At 48.4% G+C, this 13,389-nt stretch overlaps 6 protein-coding genes across 6 annotated transcripts; 1 reads left to right on the forward strand and 5 right to left on the reverse strand.

Moving 5' to 3' along the window:
- Nucleotides 1-748: 748 nt before the first annotated feature.
- Nucleotides 749-1,220, reverse strand: EDB91DRAFT_1077942 (uncharacterized protein; the record flags this gene model as incomplete). The annotated part of the gene is made up of 3 exons (XM_041314972.1): nt 749-919; nt 972-1,148; nt 1,200-1,220. The coding sequence occupies 3 exons, from the start codon at nt 1,218-1,220 to the stop codon at nt 749-751; spliced, it is 369 nt and encodes a 122-aa protein (XP_041182671.1).
- Nucleotides 1,221-2,099: 879 nt separating this feature from the next.
- EDB91DRAFT_1045141 (uncharacterized protein) lies at nt 2,100-2,535 on the reverse strand (the record flags this gene model as incomplete). Its single annotated transcript, XM_041313168.1, has 2 exons — nt 2,100-2,296; nt 2,358-2,535. 2 exons carry the CDS (start codon nt 2,533-2,535, stop codon nt 2,100-2,102), a joined length of 375 nt encoding a protein of 124 aa, XP_041182672.1.
- Nucleotides 2,536-2,644: 109 nt separating this feature from the next.
- Nucleotides 2,645-4,340, reverse strand: EDB91DRAFT_525864 (uncharacterized protein). Its single transcript, XM_041327586.1, has 2 exons — nt 4,299-4,340; nt 2,645-4,238 (listed from the first exon to the last, which is right to left on the reverse strand). Exon 2 carries the CDS (start codon nt 3,994-3,996, stop codon nt 3,004-3,006), a length of 993 nt encoding a protein of 330 aa, XP_041182673.1. The 5' UTR covers nt 3,997-4,238; nt 4,299-4,340; the 3' UTR covers nt 2,645-3,003.
- On the reverse strand, nt 3,908-10,133 carry EDB91DRAFT_1103391 (uncharacterized protein). Its single transcript, XM_041317333.1, is given in 16 exon segments — nt 3,908-4,238; nt 4,299-4,526; nt 4,579-4,716; nt 4,770-5,575; nt 5,633-5,682; nt 5,730-7,162; nt 7,213-7,490; nt 7,550-7,570; nt 7,634-7,651; nt 7,749-7,753; nt 7,773-8,008; nt 8,080-8,301; nt 8,351-9,173; nt 9,225-9,523; nt 9,576-9,735; nt 9,792-10,133. 16 exon segments carry the CDS (start codon nt 9,974-9,976, stop codon nt 4,011-4,013), a joined length of 5,130 nt encoding a protein of 1,709 aa, XP_041182674.1. The 5' UTR covers nt 9,977-10,133; the 3' UTR covers nt 3,908-4,010.
- Nucleotides 10,134-10,522: 389 nt separating this feature from the next.
- EDB91DRAFT_1243347 (uncharacterized protein) lies at nt 10,523-11,304 on the forward strand (the record flags this gene model as incomplete). Its single annotated transcript, XM_041322282.1, has 2 exons — nt 10,523-10,717; nt 10,774-11,304. 2 exons carry the CDS (start codon nt 10,523-10,525, stop codon nt 11,302-11,304), a joined length of 726 nt encoding a protein of 241 aa, XP_041182675.1.
- A 714-nt stretch (nt 11,305-12,018) lies between these two features.
- EDB91DRAFT_1044400 (uncharacterized protein) lies at nt 12,019-13,257 on the reverse strand (the record flags this gene model as incomplete). The annotated part of the gene is made up of 3 exons (XM_041313123.1): nt 12,019-12,245; nt 12,300-12,679; nt 12,734-13,257. The coding sequence occupies 3 exons, from the start codon at nt 13,255-13,257 to the stop codon at nt 12,019-12,021; spliced, it is 1,131 nt and encodes a 376-aa protein (XP_041182676.1).
- Between the last annotated feature and the right edge of the window lie 132 nt (nt 13,258-13,389).

The raw sequence follows: 13,389 nt of genomic DNA on the forward strand, positions 1-13,389 counted from the left end.
TAATTTCAGGTATAAAAGACATACAGTTGGAAAAGGTCCAGAACTACATCCTGATCATTATGTGTTACTGGAGAAGGTAGGTAGCTACTTGTTTAGCTGCAGCCACCGTTCTTGACTCGCTGTCGTTCAGGGTGCGCAACTGTTACAAAGGGTATGATCGTATGCAGTGGTCAAAATGATTGACATCATCTTCCTTTGCAGCTGCGGGCACTCAATAAATCTAGTACGATTCTTGTTAGCTCTCCGCGTCTCAAAATTAGCTAATAAGTCACCTTGTGCAGCCTGACGAGGAGGTCAGAAGCCAGTGACTTTTTTGTTCGCCATCTTACCAGTTGCCTAGATCAAATGTGACCTTAGAAACTGCAAATTCAGCCCCAAACATTCACCGACATGCAAACCGCCGCAGTGTAGCAAGATGTGCTGGCAGTAGTAAGTCTTCATATCGCCGAATTCCAAAAAGCACTAACTTGTGACGGTATAGCCGTCAATATCCCCAGCAGTACGGTATGCCAACAAGCCACCTGCACTGACTCTGTGCTGAAACCCCCTGCGTTCAGCACCACAGATTGACAAGCGATGTCCAAAATGCAGTTTACGCGGATGAGCATTCTTCGCGGACAACATCTCGAATGGACTTGATACAGAATGCATAGACATTGCCTGACAGACTTGTATTGCGATAAAGAATACTTGAGCTGAACACATCAGTGAGCGTGAATATGCAACAATAAGCTCGAGATAAAGTAGCTCAATCATCTACGATGTTATGCTTCTTCTTCAACTGCGCTAGTTCTTCCTCTCTTCGGGCTAGATCAGCTTTAGCAGCAGCAGCATCCTGCTTGGCTGGCATATGATACAGAACCACGATATATCGCTCCTGCAGATGGAAACCGTTTAGATGTTCGAGTGCATTTTTTGCCTAAGTTATTAGGAATTAGATAGAACAAAATCACCAGCAGGAGGAAACGTACATCCATAACATCATCGAACACGACAAAGGCAGTCCCTTTCGTCTTTTGCTCATCCCCTATGCGTATTTGCCTGATGCTGCCGTATCGACCAAAGAGGTCGTACAAGTCTTCCCCGGTAATCTGGTAGTTAAGATTTTTGACGAAGAGTATACGGTTAGCACCTGGAGGCAATTTTGACTGAGGAAAGTTCAGCTAAACTGATAAATGCGATTCTACGGTGCGGCTCACGGTCGGTCTTGGAGCAGCCATGGTGGTTTGTGTCGACTAAACTTGGTTATTACATAATGTCTTCATATTTAATTCTCGCCGTTTAGTCATTTAGTCGCGGAGTTGCAAGTTCAAACAGTCTAGTACTACAGTCAATGCAGTTACGTTTCTTGAATCTGACTTCATCAAGGGAGACACTAGTACTGTCATAAGCCTCTTGGAGTTTACATAAGAGCCACTTCAGAATTCATGTCTCCAGGTCCGGAGCGAGATATACGGTATGGAATGCAGCGAGTCAAACATCGATCTGGACACCGTTAACTGACTGCAGCTACGAGGAAACTCACGACCGGACTCGGGGGAGAGGTAGAGATAGGAAAGTAAGCGACTCGAGATGAATATTGTGACAACCAGAGTCTTTAAATGGTTGATGCTTGAGTGGAGAGCTTTGAGGCAGGTGGTTTACTAGGTGACTGAGACGATCGAGTTTGTCTACGGAGAGCATCGTCAATCTTGAAGACTCCTTTCGGCATTGAAAAACAAAAATACCATAGAATGTATCTGACTTTGACTACGGATAGGTGATGTTTATTAGATTGCATGCAACCGTAGGAGCTTCTCAGAGGTCGAAGCAGGCGTGATTTCTTCCGTCCTGGAGAGGAAGTGGAGTAGTACAGCCTGAGGCGCTGACAGGAGGGAAATAGCTCTTGTATTACGCTCGGAACCATACGGCAAAACTACACGCGCGAGAAAATAATGCTCCTATACTTTGGCAACCTGTCATCCATAGATCATAAATGAACGGTATAGAAACGCAGGCATAAGTGTTTCTGTCTTCCAGAAGGCGGCGGATCTGAGGGTTTAACAGCCACTCGCCATAATATTTATCTAGCGAGTCACAACAGACGGATCCAGGCTATGTCATGTTGAATATGAACGCATCAGCCGTTCGACTGACGCACACTCCTCCACTCCCCTCACGCAAACAACCGTTGCAGCGTCTGTTTCCACAGCGTCCGGGACAGAGCACTTGATATCTTCTGCATTGGGACATGGGCAATCAGCCGGTCTCTTGACACACGACAGGGTACCTGGGCAGAGGTATTGGGAGCATGAGACTGAAAATATCATGAGCTGTTGATCCTTAGAGGCAGCATTATCTGGGTAGTAGATACTGACGAGCTTCCGAATGCGCCATCCATTGAGAAGGTCCTCTTTGTTGTTGTTGTTGTTGTTGTTGTTGCGGCTGCGGCTGTTGGGGATGCCCAAACATATGATCAAAGAAATTGAATTGTGCGCTCGCCAGCGGGAGAGAAGCTACTAGAAGTAAGATCAGGGCGCGCGTTTGCGAAGTCATTGAATTGATGATTGTCTTGCGGTCAGACAGGGTTGGCAGACGTGTCAATTGCCACGTGCACATACGTTGTTACGGGCAAAAGTTTGTCCACCGGCTCAATACCGGTTCAACGGCTCAAGTAAGAACGAACTGAATTAGACCAACAAATCGAATGTCATGAATTGAAAACAATAGAAGACCAGAGAAGGCCTCATGCTGTTTAGCAACCGGCAATATATCCTAGTACAGTATCAAATATATCTAACTGACAATATAGAGATAGTCATTGGAGGCATCCGTAGATAGGTACTGTGAATGAAAACTGGGTAGATGAGGGACACTTAATAAGCCACCGAAGCATCAAAAGAGGATAGGGCAGTGAGCCCTACGGAAGATAGGTTGCATAGATCAATAGAGTGGCCTGTGAGGATTCCTCCCAAAACGCTCTCCCATTTTCCTATTGAGATAAATGGCCGTCGAAGGGTATGTTCAAGACGCCCGAGGAGTGACAACCCCATCTATGCACCGACTGCTAGCTGTGATGCCGGACAACTGGCGGGATTCCTCTCGGGTAGTAGATCGATCTGAGCGAAACGACTGATCTATCGGAAGGGAGGACCGTGCCAAAGAGGACTTCTTGGCTTTCTTTCGAGGAGGGATATTCTCTTTACTGATCTCCCTTTCAGAGAGGACTTCTTCAGAACTGGACCATGGGTCTTCATTATCAGAAGACGGACTGGCTCGTCGCGGTGGTCCGAGAAATACGTGCGTATCCTGGTACGTGTCAAAACCAGGATAATGCACTGACTGACGATCATGAGGTAGTGGCATCTCGCGAAGAATTGCCATGGAAGCGGCACCGGGTTGAGATGACTGCAGGCGAGACGAGCGACGGAGGCTCAGTGCAGTTCCTGAGTCGTCTCCCGAGGTAATGGTTGAACATTGATAACGTGTCAGCTTCGACGAAGATCTCCTCGGTGTTTGTCTATCCCTTGAGCTTCCCTGGGTAGCACCAGCACCTTGTGCGGGTGATGCCAATGTTAATATTGACGAGTTTTGGGATGCTCCAAACACGTCGCTTCCAAACGATGGAAGCTGAGGTCGTAGAGACGACTGGGGGGCTTCGCCGGGTAGGAGAATGCCTTCTGAATGCAGGATGCGGCGCTTAGCCGGGCTAAAGATGGTTGATTTCGAAGGTGAAAGAGGGCGTTTGGTTGGTTTAGCAATGGTGGGAGTTAAACTGGCGCTACTGGCCAGGAAATGTGCAGGTGGCAGGTCTTTCAAAGGACCAGGACGAGCCGTCACGGGCATTGTAAAGAGAATGAAGAAGGAACACGACGATGTTGAAATGACACTAGGGATTATTGATAGTGCTAGTGCGTGGTCGGAGCCAAAGGCGCTTAGCCCTCGCGAAAAGCCGGATTCCGTCAAACGCGTGACGTAACGTGTTCTTCCGTCACTCGTAAACAACATGGAAGACATAACAAGTACGTATATCAGGTAGGAACTTCCGCGAGCATCACTACATCGAAAACCCCAGTACCCGTTTGATTAGGACGCCCCATAACCAGGTTACCCGACGGCGTGGACAAGTCGTCAAAGTCACCATACAATGTCGCGTCCGAAAGAAAGGCGGCAGTCGTCTCATATGACGCCTTCAGAAGGGGCGAAGGGTTGCTTGAGAGACCCTTACGGTTGAATGGCTTGTATGCGCCTTCGAATGTCTGGCCATTCATGGGATTGTGAGTACGTGATTTGCATGCCAAGCCAATAAATTGTCTGACCATATAATCCGCAATAAGTTCCAGATGCCTCCCATCAACATCGATTTTGTAGGCGTCAAATACTCCACCAATCTCGCGTAGTATAGCAGCACGCGCCATCTCCACACCATAAGCTTTGAGGATGGAGTAGATATCATTGGAGTAAATTGTATCCAGCTCAATGATGTTGTCATCTGTCGCGCCTGTAAATTGCCAGATACCCCGCAAGTTGGATCCGTTCGTAGTGAGCTAGATGTATGATTTCAGCTCCCAGTTGAAGTGAGACGAGACAATAGCGCACGCGTATTTTCTCCACTCCGCGTTCTTTCACAACTGCACTAAAACAATCCGTGATGCCAGGGATCTCCCGAATAACAGTCTTTCGACAAGTACGCTCGACTATGCCCACCAACAAAATTTTTGGAAAGTCTGCAGGAAACTGGAAATTTATTAGGGTGACGGGCAAGAATATTAGGCAAAGATAACACGAACCTCAAGCCGGATGGAGCATCTTGACTTCGTAAAAGTGAATGACGTTGCTTGATGAAAGTTATTAATGAAGGCGTCCGCCACGATTTGAGTCTGTGCATGAATAGTCGTCGGTCGACCAATCTTGTCGTCGTTGCCTTCGCCTTCGCCATCCTCTGCGTCTGAGGCATAAGCGGCCTCGATAGCGGCATCATCCAACTCATCCCTGTCATTGTCATCGTCAGACTCGTAGGACGCCTGCTCCTTTTGTTGACGGGCTCGCTTTGCGTCAACAGCATCGCCGTCTCCTTGCTCACTCCGGTCATCGTCATCCTTGCCACGGCTTCGGCCCTCGCCCTCACCTTCGCCATCTTCAGCCTCCACCTCGCCAGCGACAGGTTCTTTCGACGCCTTCCCTTTTCCGAGCTGCGTTATTTGGCCCTTGAGATCTGTGTCGAGCTTCTTCATTTCCGTCTGAATCTCCTTCTTGAGGATTAACGGAAATTTCGCCGCAAACACGGCAAGAACCTCCTCGGGTAGAATGTCATACTCCTTGGTGTATTCTTCCGCAGGGAAGAAGGCGATGTCAATGACAAATTCGGTCCGACGTGCGTCGCTTTGCACAGTCAAACGCTCTTTAACTGTCACATTGTCGACCAGCTGAGACAACGTCAATTTGCTGGCCCGCTTGCAAAAAATATCGATGTCCAACTGGGACACGCCAGGTGCGACTTCTATGGTCATGGAAGGTGTCTTGGGCTTTTGGGAAGCTGTCATCACAATCTCCCGCAGTCGAGGAATACCCAGTGTTACGTTGGCAGCTCCATGGCCTACATGCGAAAAAGAAAAATTCAGTAAATTGGCAAATTTACCAAAAGAAAACTGACCTGCGAAATGGAACGTGTTCAGCGTCATTTGAGTTGAAGGTTCTCCGACACTGCAAACTGTGAGAATGTAAAATGCTCACGGGGTCTAGAAACTTACCCCTGAGACGCCAATAAACCAACAGCCTCCCCTGGTTCCACCAAACTTCTCATGTACTTGATATTCATGAGCAAGTTGAAAAATTTGGCTTTCACGGGCTCACGCCGATGCTTGATCTGGGGGACGTCCTTCGCCTTCTTGTCCTTGTTGATCAATAACCCATGAGGGTTAGACTTGACGTACTGAGCCAATGCCTCCGCGAACTTCTCTGACGTACTGCCGAGGTATCGACCAGGGCTATAAACATCCAATGCTGGAGCGCGCTCTTCTCGCTCAGCGGGCGTGTACTTGTCTGGACGCACTTGTGATTTCTTGAGAGTTTTCTTCATATAAGAAATGGCGTCTTCGTCGTTGATATGACCAGCAATGTTCTTGGGCTTGTACAAGTTAAGAAGGGTGAGCTGGTTCCGGGCGATGAACTCGAACTGGTAGAGGTGCTTCTGTTTTGTGACATCTAGTGCATCGCCGCCATAGTGGAACTGGTATATGGATGAGTCGCTGCCACGGACAGTATGATCGTAGTGAACGCGAATGCCCTCAAGGTGCTTGATGAGACACCGCTGAAGATAGCCGGATCGAGACGTCTTGACGGCAGTATCGATAAGACCTTCACGTCCAGCCATGCAATGGAAATAAAATTCTTGCGGCTTGACGCCGGTCAAGAAGCGACTGGCCACATAGCCACCTGCCATGGCCTTCGTCTCGAAGGATTTGAAAGATGGGAGAGTCTTTCCGCTGACCATAACGGGTACGCGACGACCTTCGAGTTCCTGCTGGCCGAGTGCGCATGATATCTGCTGGGCATTGACGGCACTACCCTTCGCACCAGATAGCGTCATAGTTTGCATGTGGTTGTCAGGAAACTTGCGCAGAAGACCGTGAGGCATGCAAGCGTCGGCAATGGATTTGGTTAGGCCCGAAAGCTTGGTCTTGACGGTAACATCGAGACCAGCCATTTTACTATCGTCTCGCAAAACATCTTCGAGCAATGTTGTCAATGCTGCTGGGACGTCATCCTTGGACAGCTTGCTCAACGAAGGGAAATTCTCGACGGCACCCTCAAACCCGAGATCACGGCCACGTTGGAGTAGCTCAGTTCTTCTCTGATCTCCGTCAGGCGTTAATGCCAGATCGTCCATGCGACACGTAAAGGCCCGATGTTGTAGGAATTTTGTGAATAGCCGGCTGAGAATGCCGAGAAGCTTCCCAGCGATATCAGCTCCATACAGCTCGTATACCGAGTGCACAAGGCCATAATCGGTGGCTCCGAACGCGGATTTGTCAAGAACCCCACAGAGAAGTTCGCCGTCAACAAAAATAACTTTGTCTTCTGAGGAATGTTTGCCCCATAGATGGCCAGGAACTTTAGCTTTGGAATCAAGGTTCAAGCCCTCCGCGTTGCTAGGCGTGATGTTTTTCAGGACCGTTGAGATCTGCGTATGCGGTTAGGAACTGAGCTGAAAAACAAAGCGCTGTTACTTACGACCTGTTTGCCTGTCCATAGTGGACGTGGCTTCCAAATGGTTGGAGGCAGAGTGACCAGCCGTGCTAGATGATGACTCTCATCCTCAGGGCGGAGCGCTCCATATAGTAGCTGGAAGTACTCCTCCCGAGAAAAGAAAGCGTCTTGACAGGTCATCCAGACACCAGCAACAACGTGGTCCTGGATGAGGCCTCGTAAGGGTTTACCAGACGTCGGGACCAAATACTGATTGTCAGTATTGGCAATTAGCATAGCCTCAGCACGAGCGACCTGGTTTTCTTCACAAGGAGGTTCAGACTAAAATATAGAATTACAAATTTTTAAAGAAGCAGCTCACGGGGAAAATGGATATTCATTTCTACCCAACGAGCCGAGACTTTAGTTTCTCATTGACCTTGGAACTTCAAATCAGGATACTCACCGTCACCATCAAAATCAGCTGAAAGTAGTTACAATCAGACATGGCGGTATGATTTTGATCTGAAATGCGTACCATTATAGGAGTTACTAAGTACAGAGACGATTAACCATTGAACCTGCACTAGCAATTGAAACCTTACCAGTTCGCATAATGCATCCGTATCGTCTTCTCACCTCGTAAAATCCGAGCCTTATGGCACATCATACTCGGCTTGTGAAGGGTTGGTTGACGATTGAGGATTAGGATATCGCCGTCACGAAGATGTCGATACACCTTCTTGTTGATGGAAGCCGTTCGCGTTGAGAGTCCGCGGCGACCTGAAGAGCTATCACTGCCATCTTGTGGTGTCAGCAGCTGGTTGGCGATCGCCGTTCTCTGCTCGGGCAGTGAGTTTTTCCTAGCGAACCACGTTAGAACTATGGAAATAGCGCAATAAAGAATATTACCAAGGATTGCTTATGCCCATCTTCATACTCTACCATCGTCGCTCCTGGGTAGCCCTTCGGACCAGTAATTACCCATTGCCGCAACTCGTGGAAATTGGCAGGAGTGACAGGCTCAGGAAAGGTAAGTTTCCTCGCAAAGACAGGAGGGATGCCAATTTCATTCGGCTCAATGTTTACATCTGGTGAGATGACGGAGCGCGCTGCATAGTTGACACGTTTACCCTGGGCAGGTAATCAAATATGGTACACTCAACAGAAAAATATTACGTACCATCATGTGTTTACGGAAGAGACCCTCCTTCTTTTCGAGCCCCTGTTTGACACCAGCGGGAGGAAGTTTACCGTTGCGGACGGGTGCAGGATTTTTGTTGCTGTCGATGAAGCTGTTAACGTCGACTTGCAACTGAACGAGCCCCTCGAGTAGACCACTAAGGACGCGTCGTCGCGTCGTATCGTCAACGCCTAATTCCTTGGCAGACGCAGCCTGCAGGTCCGCGTTTAAATCACGCAGCCTATATGATGTGTTCAAGATCTTGGCCAAGAGCTCATTCTGGGGATGTTCGAACAGTGTGTCACCCATTGTAGCAGGCGGACGGAACCGCGTTGGCGGAACAGGGATTACTTCCATGAAGAACATGTCGGCAGATGCTAGCGACAGACCAGCAGCATTCAGAGGAGAGAAGGGCCCATGTCGGCCAAAGATGAGGGAGCAAATCTCAGGGCAGTTACGAAAAAGAAGACGCAAATGGGCACGGCATTCTTCTGGTGCCATCACACGCTCGTTGCGACCGCGCGTGGTCTTGACTTTGCCATTAGCAGCACGAGGAAGACCGTTCTCTTTTGAGAGCGTAGCTTGGAGTTCCTCTTCCTCGTCTGAGTATGTCGGCTCCCCCTCTTGTTCAGAGTCAGATTCGGAGTCTACGTCCATAGTATTTGAAGGTTCTGGACGAGATTTTGAAGTATCTGTGGCTTGCTGGAACAAGAGGACGTCTGGCCTTTTAAGGTTGACGGCTCGATGCTGGTTTTTTTGCTTGACAGAGAGATCGTATTCAATGATTTTGGTGAATCCCTCCTTGCGGAAGGTGTAGCCGAAGCTATTATCCTGCTAAGCCAAAATTTACATACAGCGAAAACATTTAACTCACGCGCCACATCCCTCATTGCTGCATTTTTTGGTGATAGTTGTTCTCAAAAACTCTTGGATGAGATCTTTTCGGGCTTGATAGACAAGACTGTCTTTGTAATGATCCCGCTTGCTGCTGGAAGCCTTGCTGAGATGCACTAAGACAAATAAGTTAACACGAGATTCCAATTCAGAGATAGTTTCATCGCGGCTGTCTTCGTCATCATCATCGGCTGTGTGTAAGGTGATGTGGTCCACGTCGAGAGCAGCTTCCAGGAGACCGTGTTCCAGTAGGCGGAACTTGGCAACATATTTGCAGATCTAACGTGAGGCTGATTAGGCAAGTAGATTGAGCGAAAGTGTATCGGCATACCACTGATCTACTCAGCTTGAATCTATGACAAAACAAGCACGCTCCGCGAAGAATATTGTACATGTTCGTCATGAACAGAGGGTGATACACAGGGGCAGGCAGTTCAATGTGACCAAAGTGGCCTGGGCACGTGAAGTAAGTTAGGTGACATGTTGCACAGCTAGATGTATAGCGTCATTATACCTATCCCAAGACCACCAAGAGTTAGGCACTCACATATCCTGACGATCGCTGGGACCAAGAGCAGGATCATACAGGCCTCCAATGTTCGGCCTGTTCAAATCATCCAACAATACTGGGTTCAAAATCTGCTTGACTGATATCCTCCGGGTGTCCTCCGCTGTCAGGAATGAAAACGAGATGCTTGAGACGGTGGACGGAATGGAATGGGATATGTTCATGGCGGGCGCAATTGCAGGTGTTCACTATCGCGTTTTTGGATGTTACCTTCGGAATGATATCACATCAAGAGTGCATCTTTTTCAGAGTCCAAGCAGATGAATGTTGAATGCGACGAGAGCACGAGACGCGATCATCGACTGAGTTTTTTCCTCAGCGAGTCACGTGCTCCTACATTCACTGCGGAAACGAGATTTAGAACGGATCGGAATTATGTATGTTTAGAGGCTGTAAACGGAATGTAAACGGACAATGCCAAACAAGCATATTCCTACCCGTCTAGATCGAAAAAGGTACTCGTTTGAGAACTAAAACCGACTCTGAATATTAGGGATTTGCAGGGATAGGGTTTGTTGCCTTAGTATCTAAACCAACTCGGTATCAGACCAGGTTATAAGGATTCGCACGTCTACTTTATGTCTGGATTTATGCATAAACGGATCCGCTTCTATTCTGAATAGACATGTGCCGTATCAAAGAACTCGTCCCGCTAGGTCCCCACATATGCTCCCCGGTCCTTGATATCCCCCACCACCTTGCACGCCAGAATGTATGGGTTCCAAGGCCAACAGACTCAGAGACGCCCGAGTGGTGCTCCCGCTCCTGATTCTCAGCAGCCAGCACTGGTAGGGGCAGGAGAAGCATATCCTCAATATAATATACCCCAGGTCGCCGGGAAAGTGTCGCATCAGCCGCCTCAACACGATCCATACTTCAGTGGTAATGTACCTCGATTTGAGATGGTAAGAGCTTGTAGATCGCCCACTAAAAGTCAAGCGACTTACTGGATGCGATTCAGTCAGGCAATGGACAGCACGGTGACCACAACACCAGCGACGCATTCGCTGGGGGACCTATGTACCAAGATCATTTAAACAATAGGCTTCGTTCCACCAGTCCGCAGCACTCACCCGATATGCGTCAGCCATCCCCGTATCCTTTTTTCGGTGCACACCAGACACCCGTCCAGTCCATGCGAGCTGGTAGCGTGCCACAGAATTTCAGCTCAAATAGTACATCCTCTCGAGGTGAAACACCATACCGTCATTTCGCAGGAGACTCGGGTAGTGAGGCATCTTCGCGGGCACCATCTGTTGTTCCTGGAAGCGAGGAGTATCAAGCTATGATGCTATATTCAATGGGTCGACAGCCTGCCACTCACCTTCCGCACGTGAACCAGAACGTGAATAGGCGAAATGGGGCACTTGAGCAGTCGCCAAATTTGAATGAGACCGTTGCACATCTTGTCACAGAGGTCAAACGACTGACCGAACACGCACAGCACACCGATAAGGAGCTCGCTACCACAAACGCACGTTTCTTCGCATGAGGTTCGTGTTAGAAAAGAACGAATTAAAAATCTGCCAACGGACAACTCTTTGCTTTTCGGGTGACTCAGGTTCTGTCACGCTGCTGTCTACCATTTCGATATCGTGCGCGACAAGCCTAGGACGTCTGGCAGGCTGTTGAATTGAGAGTGAAACAGTCTACAAAAGAATGATTAATGGTAGTGGCCTCGTAGAAATACACTTAGTACTCACCGTGGGTCCCGGACGCATCGTTTCGAAGGTAAAAGTAAAAGCTTGTACATGAGCTGGCAACTCGAGCCTGATAGTATTTGACATAGCGCTCGAGTTACGGACTTAGCGAAATTTTCGAAAAACTCACCTTGCTTCAAGTCTACCCTAAGCAGACATCGAGAAGTTGAATTTACTGGGCTGGATAGTGGTGGAATAGCAGGTATCTGAAGAGAATAAACGGAGGTCCGAAAAAGTGTGTTGGTGAAGTTGGAAAAGTGTCTGTTTACATCTGTTGCTTCAGACCGAGCGAGCAAAATTTGCGACATGTCGGATTTACGTCTGATTACGAGCTAGGTACGTTTACAGTCGTGTTATACACATTGTCTCCCTCGGATTACGGTTGGTGTAAAAAACTCGTTTCCACAGTGATTGTCTGGCGCATCACATGATATCACCTCTGATCCGCCAGTCATTGAAAATTTCTAAGTACGACTCGTGCAGCATATGAAAGTATAATAAATACATTAACGCAGAGTACCGCTACGCTTGACACCTGTCCGACTTTGACCATTATTCTTCTGCGCCTCACTTACCAGCTCTGCGATCAGCTTGTTGTATGTCTCCGAGTCCTGCTGGAGAGCGTCGCGAGTTTGCAAAATGTGTGTAAGTAGAGATGAGACATTAGTTGTCTCTGTCCGGATATCTACCAGACACCGTTCAAGTTTCGCCAAGGGTAAGAGGGTTAATTGATCTGCTTAGCGACATATATCATTGGTCAGATCGCAGCTAAGGAAAACAGACGCACCTGTATCAAGCTTGAGTAATTCTTCTACCTTCTTTTCATCCAGCTGAGGTTTGGGTCCAATACCAAGTTGTGATACGGTTGAGGGTCCTGGCCGCGTAGACGGCTGAGGAGTGACCATCACAGGTGTCCCTGCACGAGAAATGGTCCTAGACGGAGGGGTGCTATGCAGCGGACCGTTGCGAGGCCCTGGGGGTGCAGACATCGGTCGCGTTGATATATGCAGTGGGGGAAGGGGCTTGCCACTTGCGTGCGGAAGTATTTCATCTAAGTTCACGGGTAGTCCAAGAGCGATTAAATGTTGCTGTCGAATGCGTGAGCGCGTCCAATTTATGGGCTCCATGAGAGGCGGCGAATCCATCAGCATGGTGTATAAACCACGACTTTAACCTAGGCTTTCAGCATTCGAAGGGAGACATTCCACAAGGACAACGAACCTTTCAGGTGTGACTAATATTTGGCTAACACCCTCTGCCTGTCTGATATCTTCATCTGTGGTTAACAAAGATATATCCCGAATCCATACGGGATCCAGGATGCGGTTGATCTGTCTCTCCAAGTCTTCTCTGGAAGGTAGGGGGTTTAATCTGAGCGGCTCCCAGATGGTATGAGATGGACCCGGTATTGGCTCTTCATGAAACGTAGCATCTTCTGTGAAATCCCCAAAATCTGCACCCTGGTCAAAATCTGCATCGTGTCCGAAATTCCTGCTGCCCTCTAGGTCCTCCGCCTCTCCGAAATCTCCAAAGTCACCAAAATCATCATCCTGCACAATAGATGGGTTGTGTGTTTGCGGTGGCGTATGAAAGTCATCGTAGTCGTCTAGTCGGTCTTGAGAAGGTGCAGGAGATGGCAGCACAGGAGATTCAAGTGAGGGAAATGATGTTGTGATATTTGTGAGGCGTGTTGGTTCATTGGGTATACCCCAGACTGAAGCTCCAAACGTAAAATCGTCATCCATCATACGCCTGTATTTGCTTTCAGATGCGTTGTTCAGCAGTCGATGAATCCAGCCTCAAAAGTTAGTTGGTGTAACGCCAAGTGGATGTTGGTTACGGGAAGGTCTTTGAAAATCATGATGTCGGACTAACGT

This window comes from Suillus paluster, assembly GCF_016628075.1.
Source record: "Suillus paluster strain FC165 chromosome Unknown EDB91scaffold_4, whole genome shotgun sequence".
NCBI classification, from domain to species: Eukaryota; Fungi; Basidiomycota; class Agaricomycetes; order Boletales; family Suillaceae; genus Suillus; species Suillus paluster.